The 8,087-nt window shown below is 66.0% G+C and overlaps 1 protein-coding gene across 1 annotated transcript; it reads left to right on the plus strand.

Moving 5' to 3' along the window:
* The first annotated feature begins 346 nt into the window (after positions 1 to 346).
* GP1BB (glycoprotein Ib platelet subunit beta) lies at positions 347 to 3,417 on the plus strand. The gene is made up of 2 exons (XM_031948989.1): positions 347 to 1,676; positions 2,720 to 3,417. Exons 1-2 carry the CDS (start codon positions 1,667 to 1,669, stop codon positions 3,415 to 3,417), a joined length of 708 nt encoding a protein of 235 aa, XP_031804849.1. The 5' UTR covers positions 347 to 1,666.
* The last annotated feature ends 4,670 nt before the right edge of the window (positions 3,418 to 8,087 follow it).

Here is an 8,087-nt window from a genome sequence, read left to right on the forward strand (position 1 = left end):
CCCTCCTGGCTCTGGCTGGTTTCCCAGACCCCTCTGGTTCAGGGCCCAGGCTGCCCCTGGAAGGGGGTCCCAGGCGGGCGGCTCCCCATTCTCCAGGCCAGGTCCTGCATGTCCCTCAGCCTCTGGGGCAGTTTCTCTCTCTCTCTCCCCCCTCCTGCTCAGGCCCCTCCCCACCCCCCACTTTGGACTCGTGGCCCGGTTCCTGGTCTTTGTACAGTGCTCTCTGTCCCCTCCCCTTTGGAAATGGAGCCTTTTTGTTAGTAACGTTCTGGCTTGTGGCTGTTTCCTGAGGATGCTGGGAGAGGAACGATGCGACCGAGCTCCCGCCTTGTCCTGTGTGCTCCCTTGTGGCGGCTGGACCTGGGGGGAGGGGGCCAGGAAACCCCTTACCCGGCCCTGCTGACTCAGCTCCCCTATCTCCCCTAGCAGCCTCCCCGGCCGGCTCTCGGGGCCCCCAGGCTCTCCAGGGACCCCCGGCCCCCGCCCGCACATTTCCCAGGGGCCCTTGAGCTGAGATGCCTGCTCCCTCTCGCCTCGGGGCCTGGGACCCTCACTCATTTAGCGAATAGCCGTCCGGGGCCAGAATCCATCGCCGGCCCCGCTGGGCGTCCCCTGAGCACAGGGAGCTCATTACCTGGCAGGAGCCCGTTCCACTGGGGGATAATCACTTGGTACCTTTCCCTGACCTGAGCGGATCCTGCCCCGCCCATCACTTCCCTCGCTGCTGCCCCTGACTCCTGGGGCCCAGCAGAGCAAGCCCGGTCTGAAGGGCTCCCCGGTGCCCCCGGCCCAACACCCCCCCTGCTTCCTCAAAGGACGAAGAAGGGCTTCTGGGTCCTGGGGTGTGAGGGCTTTCTCCCACGGGACGGCCCTGCCGGGGCCAGTCCTGCGGTCCGCAGTCTTCCCATTTCTCAGATGCCTCAGGGAGGCAGAGCTGCAGGACATGACATTCGGCCAGAAAGGGGAGGACCCGGCCCACCCCGGGCCTCCGGCCCCCCCCCCAGTCCATGCTGTCCCCATGACACCCTCGAGCCCCAACCCGGTCCCGGCTGCTTCCTCCATGGGGAAGCTCTGACTGTGCTTTCCTATGGTGCTCCCTGAGAGCTTAGCTGGGGGGCCTCGGGGTGCATCTCCCTGGAGTCCCCCTTTTAGAGAGGTGGAAACTGAGGCTCGGGGAGCTCAAGCTCAGGGCCACGTAGAGCAGCTCTCAGCCTCCTAGGTGAGAACTGGAAGGAACTCGACCCCCTCCCACTCAGGGGGGAAACTGAGGTCCAGAGAGGTCACCTTGGGTCATAGATTTAGAAGGGGAAGAATCCTCAGAGACCATTTCTTCTAATGTGGGAAACTGAGGCCCAGAGTGGCAGGTCCAGCTTTTGTACCTTCCCCCTAAGTTTCCATTGAACTTGCATTCATTGAGACCCCCGGATCTTTTTCACAAATTGGCTCTGGGCTTCCGTTGAGCCTCAGTTTCCCAGTTCTGGCTTGCCTCTTCCTCTCCTCCCCCCAAGCCCCAAGGGCTGCCCCCTCTTTCCTGTGGGCCGGTGGGAGGGGCGGGCCCGGCCTTATCTGGAACTTCCTTACTGGGGCCGGCCCCGGAGGCCTCAGTGGGGGAGGCCAGCCTGCCCAAGCCCCGTCATCTTCCATCTCTGCCCTGCCAGCCAAGGCCATGGGCTCTGGTGAGTCTGGCCTAGGCCGGGATGGGAGGGATTAGGGAGGGGTCGGGGGGGGGGGCTCCAGGTCTGGGACCCCGGGCTGGGGAGGGGGAGGGGAAGGGCCCTGTCTTCGGCAGTGGGGGTCTCCTCCCTACCGGACCCCTCCCCCGCTAGCCCTCGGCTGGCCTCAAAGAACAGCCTCCGGGGCACGGCTGTGGACCCTCGGGGACCTCGCCCCGACCCCTCCCAGCCCCGACCCCCTGGTCCCGGGGCCCCGCACTCAGGCCAGGCCGGGGGCCCCCAATGTTCCCACCCCTCAGTCTGACAGAAGAGGGAGCTGAGGCTCAGGGAGAAATGGTGCGGGGCAGCCGAAGCCCCCCCATCCGGCCAAGGAGACCGCACTGGAGGTGGGGAAGGCAGGGCACAGATGGGGAAACTGAGTCTGGAAGAGGGGGGTTGCATTGCGGGTAGCCTCTCAGGCAGGCTCGGGCAGAAACCCGCCTTTAGGTTTCTCCCTAACTGTCCCTCGAGGCCCAGCACCTCCCCCCAGGGTCTGGGACCCCCCCCCCCCCCCCGCCCTCCTACCACGAGAGCCGAGGGGCAGCCGGCATCCAGCAGGTGCTTAATAAAAGCTTCCGGCGTTGAGGTGAATGGTGTAAGGAGGGACACAGGGAGAGGCCTTGAGGGCCTGTGGGTTCGAATCCAAATTCGGCCACTGATTGGCCTTCCCCTTTTGGGTCTCAGTTTCCTCAGCTGTAAAACGGGAGCGAGGGGGCTCTCCGGGTCCCCTCTAGCCTTTGGTTCTGGCTTCTAAAGGTCCTTTCCTTTCTCCTCCGTGACACAGGAGGAGACAGGGACGGAGGCTTAGGGAAGGCCCGCCCAAGGTCGGCTCCCCGTCCATGAAGCAGCTCGCTCGGGTCAGGGGTCTGGCTGGGGCTGGGCGGGGCCTGTGGGGGCCCCCCCCCCTACTTCTGACTTTGGGGTGTGGGCGGGGCCGGGCTGGGGTCTGGCTGGTTCTGGGCGGGACTGGGCGTGCCCCCCCCCCATCACGGGCTCTCCGGTTCCAGGGCTGCTGCTGGTGCCCCTGGCCGCGGGCCTCCTGCTGCTGGCCGGGGCGCCCCGGGTCCCGGCGTGCCCCGCGCGCTGCCGCTGCGCCGGGGGCCTGGTGGACTGCGGGGGGCTGCAGCTGACGGCGGCCGGGCTGCCCAGGGCCTTCCCGCCGGGCACCACGGAGATCACGCTCCAGGGCAACAACCTGAGCAGCCTGCCCGCGGGGCTCTTCGACGGGCTGCCGGGCCTGCGCCGGGCGCACCTGGCCGCCAACCCGTGGCGCTGCGACTGCGAGCTGCTCTACCTGCGCGCCTGGCTCGGGGCGCAGCAGGACCGCCGGCCCTACCTGGACCTGCGCTGCGCGGGGCCCCCGCCCCTCCGGGACCGGCTGCTGCTCTACCTGGGCCCCGAGGAGCTGCGTGCGGCCTGCGGCTGGGGGGGCTGCAGCCAGGCGCTGGGTGTGCAGCTGGCCCTCCTCGGGCTGCTGCTGCTGCACGCGCTGCTGCTGCTGCTGCTGCTGCGCCGGCTCTGGCGCTACCGGGCGCTGGCCAGGGAGGCCCAGCTCCGGGGTGGGGCTGCTGGACCCCCGGCCCCGGGACCCCACCCAAAGGGGGAGGGCCGGGCCCCAGCCGTGTCCCGGCCCCGGCCCAGCCCCCTGACCCGGCCGGGCCCCTTCAGGCCCCCCGCCCAGTGCCCCGGCCCAGCCCCTGACTAGGGGCCTGAAGGGCCACCTCCTCCCCATGTCCCTGCGGCCCCTTGGGGCTGGGCTCCCCCTGGGCAAAAGGCCCCACCTCCCCCTTCCCCCCCAACCCCGGGTAATGATCCCCACTGGGGAAAGGGGAGGCCCCCCACCCCGGTGCCCACCCCCCAGCTGTCCCCGGGTTCTGTCCCCGACTTTCCCTGGGGGAAGATGCAGGATTGTGCCCTTCCGAAGCCTCACCTCTGCCCCTCCCCTGCCTCCCCCCCAGGGGCTCTCTTTCCCCCAGCCTTCCCCAAGGGCTGGGGCCCCGTGGGCCCAACAGGCACTAATTGTCGGGGCCTGGGGGTGCCCCGAGGTCCCAAGGGCCAAGGGAGGCACCTGGGGAGATGGAGGGGGGCCGGGGCCAAAGGCCAAGGGACCCCAGGGGAAGGGGCCCGCCCGGCCCCGCCCGGGGGAGCCTTCTAGCATGTTCTGGAACTGTCCATGGCCGGGCCCAGCGGCCCCCCATCATGTGATTCTGGGACGGCCACCGTTCTGGTGATGGAGGTTCCGGGGGAGCCTCTAGCGGCCCCTGTCGGCCTTCCCGGGCCTGGGACTCGGCCGCCCTGTCCCCCAAAACCAAAGTTAACCCTTCTGTCCCTGGGGCAGGTCTTGGACCAAGGGGGCCTGGGCGCCTGCTGGATGGGAGAACCCATGTCATAAGTTCCTCAGACCAGGCCCCAGCAGGCCGAGGGGCCCCAAAGACCCCAAGAAGAGCTTTTCCCAAAATGGGAGGCAAATTTGGGGCCTTTGCCAGATCTGGGCCTGGGCCCCCCGTCCCCACCTGGAACACAGTGGCAAGGTTGGGGGAGGGGGGGGAGAACTTCCAGAAGGAAGTGTGGGTTGTGGGGAGGGCCTCCATGGGCCCTGGGGAGGCCATGGGCAGGACGAAAAAATGGGCCCCACTTCCCCGCCTTTTGGGGTCTGATTTCTTGAAACAAGGGTGTTGGGGGATGAAGGGAGTGGGGGCATCAAAAAATACGCCCCAGGTTTGAGGGACTGTTTTCTGGGAGGGAGGGGGAGGGGGGGGTGTTGGGCCGGTTGGGGAGGCTCCAACGGTGCCGTTGCCCTCCTCCTCCCACCTCTGGGTCCTAAGGGAGAAGGCAATAGCTTGGAAGCCCCGAGGGCCAGGGACGAGGGGAGCAAAAGGCCGGCCAGGGGAAAAACCAAGGGGGTTCGCCCCATTCACCCGCCAGGGCTGTTTTCAGGGAAGCGGCAGGGCAGGGTGCCTTGGTGCGGGGCCCTGGGCCGGGCCGTTTACCTTTGGTCCGCCCGAAGGTTGTACAATCCACTTCCTTGGGGGCCCCCTCCCCCCCCCGGGGGAGGGGGGGTTCTGAGGTCCCCCCATGGCCCCTTCGGGGAGTGTCCCGGGCTCCTCCACACGGGTGCCTGACAGAGAAGGCCCTGGGAGTTTGGGGACTGATCCAGCAGCTGGGGGGGGGGGAGGGGAGAGAGACAGGACAGAGAGGAAGGGGGGGAGAGAGACACAGAGACAGAGACAGAGACAGACAGAGAGATGCACACAGACACAAGCTGAAACTTATTCATCTCCAAAGCCCCATCACCCTTGTAAGTCCCGAGCCCTCCTGGAGCCCGGCCCCAGTTTCCCCGTTACTGCGCCCTCGGGAGCTTGTGCTCTGTGAGAATTGTGCTTGGAGCCTGCACCGAGACGTGCATTCATTCACCCCCCCCACACACCCCCTGCGAGCTTTAAGAGCCTACTGTGCGCCAGGCCTTGCGCCAGCTCTGGAGACAGGACGAGAAGGAGGCGCCACGGCACAGGGGGAAGAAATCGCGGCAGAAATACCCGCAGCAATGCACCGTCACTTCTAGAGGAAGAAGCTGGGGGGGGGGGGTCAGGGGTGGGGATGGAAGGCCATGGGGGCAGCGCCCACGTCGGGCTGAAAGCTACCAGTCTGGAAGGCGCCCGGGCCAAGGCCTGGAGGCAGGAGTTCGTTCGGGAGCACGAGGACCACGCTCTGGAGTGGAGCCCGCCGCGGGGCCGCCCAGGCAGGAACCTCAGAGCCGGGGGCTGAGCCCGGGCCTCTGGCCCCGGCGCTCATGAATACTTAGGGCGGTGCCGAGGGTGAGCTTTATTGCCACAAGTCCGGAAGGGAGCAGAGTCATCGGCCCATTTTACAGACGAGGAGACCAAGGGCTGCGGGGGCCAGCCGGTCACTCAGCGGCCCGGGCCAGGCCGAGGCCGGACTCGGGCTTCCCGGTTCCCGAGAGCATCGAATTTCGGAGCTGGGAAGGTTCTTGGAGATGGTTAAAGCCGGTTCTGCCGGACAGATGGGAACCCTGGGACTAAGGGACGGGTGAGGGGCGGGAGAGTCAGACCTGGGCCTCCCGGCCGGTGGCTCAGCCGAGGCGGGACCCTGGGCCCTGGGACTGGGGGGGGCTGGATCTAGGGAGGCCTCCAAGGCCTGATGGGAAACCGCTTTGGAGAGGTGAGGGCTGGGCCCCAGTCTGGCTCTCACAGTGGGGGCCCCAAAGCAGCCTCTCCCGGGCCTCCCTCAGGAGCCGGCTCCAGAAGGGGCAGGGGGAGGGCCCGGGTGAAAGCCGATGCTTGCAGCTCCGTGGAGGGCCGGCAGAGGGCAGCCGCGGGCCGGCCAGCCGCCCTGGGCGCCTGCAGAGAGGGAGGCCAGGCCTCGTGGGGGTGGGCTGGGGGACGCGCTGGGGGCCCCCTCACTGACACACTGGGAGCCCGCCCCGGGATTCCTGCCCCGCTCCCTCGCGACATGACTACAAAGAAGGACTGTTGTCACGTGGCCCAAACCTGAGGGGCATCTGAGGCAGGGAAGGGAGACCGGCGCCCCCCCTCCCATGTCCCAAGCCAAGCCTTTCTGCCCGGTGGGGGCCGGCGATTCTCGGGGGGGGGTCTCTGGTCCCCAGCAGGGCGGCCTGGGGCTCGGCCTCCTGCCGGCAGCAGGGCAGAGAAATTAGGCCTTGGGGCCTTGGCAGAGGAGGAGGAGAAGGAAATGGGGAGAGGGGAGTATATTCCAGATGCCCCAGCGACTGCCTTGGAATCGGAGTTAAAGGTCACAGGGTAGGGGCTGTCATTGACACGTTCTAAAATCTTGGGCTTGAGCGGGTTCCCTTCCCTTCAACGGGCCTCAGTTTCCTCATCTGTAAAATGGGCCTTTAAGGCTAAAGGGCTTTAAGTGCAGGAAGGAAGGAACGAGCATTTATTAAGCGCCTACCATGTTCAGGTCTCGTAGAAGTGCTTTACAAATAGTATCTCATTTATTATTATTATTTCTGGTTATATATTTTTTAAAAACCCATTTCCTCATGGATCATGTTGGGAGATAAAAACCAGAGCAAAAGGGAAAAACCACGAGAGAGGGAAAAAAGGGGGCCCGGCCCGCGTGGGGCTACGTTGAGCCCTCTCTGGATGCGACGGCCTTTCTGTGCAAAGCCTCTCGGGAGGATCCCAGACCGCTGAGAAGCGCCGGCCCTTCCCGCTGCGCCCTCCCGCCGCCGCGTACGGGGCATTCCGGGCCCTGCTTGTTCCCTCAGTCCGTGCCCGTTCCAGGCCTTTCTGTAACCAGCGCGGTCACCGTTTTTTATACAACAGCAACAGGCCGTTACTCCCTCTCCCAGCCCTTGTTCGGCCTCCCCAGCAGGGGCCCCTCCTTTTCCACTTCTCTGCCCCAGCCAAAGGGCTGCTCCGACAGGTGCCGCTGGGGAGGGTGAAGGGGAGCGAGGCAGGTTAGTCCTGGGCCTTCTCTCCGGTGCCCCCCGAGCCGGGCTCCAGGCCCTCGTGTCTGACCTTTCCCGGCCGGAGCCAGCCCTTATGATGATACAAAGAAAAAGAGGAAGAACAGTCAGCGGGTCCCACAGAGCGCGCCCTGCTCCGCACCCATAGCCCCCCGCCTCCGGGAGCCGCCTCTGGCATTAAAGCACCGCAAGGTTCCTCTGGCTGCTCGTTGCCCTGTTTGTGCCATGTTTTCGGGCCTAAGACTCGAGTTCACGTTTAGGGGGGGTGAGACATTGCACTCCTGTCACCTGCTGCAGAACCGGGCCCGGCACGTTCTGGGGACTGATCTCGGTGCCCTCAGCCAGACTCTCCCTGTGGGGCCGGGGCTGGGGCAGACTCAGGACCGTCTGGAACCTGCGCCAGCTAAGGCGGGTTCAGAGCCTTCCGGGGCCTGCACTCCATCCCGGCAGGCACTGGAGAAGGACCCTGGGGGCGGAGCTGTCTTTTCTACCTGTCCCACGATTCCAAGGACTGGGGGAGATCCCCACCGCCAAATCTCCAGGACAAGGATCATGCCCATTTTACTGATAAAGAAACTGAGGCTCCAAGAGAGGGAAGGGCTTCCCTGGAATTACGGGCTGAAGCAGTGAGCGGCAGAGCGGCCGCCAACGTCAGGGGCTCGGGGACCCTTGGAAAGGGGGCCCAGGCAGGGCCGGGGGGTGGATTCGTTCCTGTGGCTGTGGGGAGGGATTCACCCGGAGATTTAAGGATGAGAGACCCTCAGAGCTAGAATAAGGGATGTCAGAGCAGGGAGGGAATCTCAGGGAATGTCAGAGCTGGGGGATCCTAGAACACAAAATGCCATGGGTGGGAGAGAAGGTCCCCGAGTTCCTCTCTGGCAAGAGCCCTCGGGGGGCAGAACATGGGCCGGCTGACCTGGGAC

The sequence above is a fragment of the Sarcophilus harrisii genome, chromosome 1 (assembly GCF_902635505.1).
Source record: "Sarcophilus harrisii chromosome 1, mSarHar1.11, whole genome shotgun sequence".
NCBI lineage: Eukaryota > Metazoa > Chordata > Mammalia > Dasyuromorphia > Dasyuridae > Sarcophilus > Sarcophilus harrisii.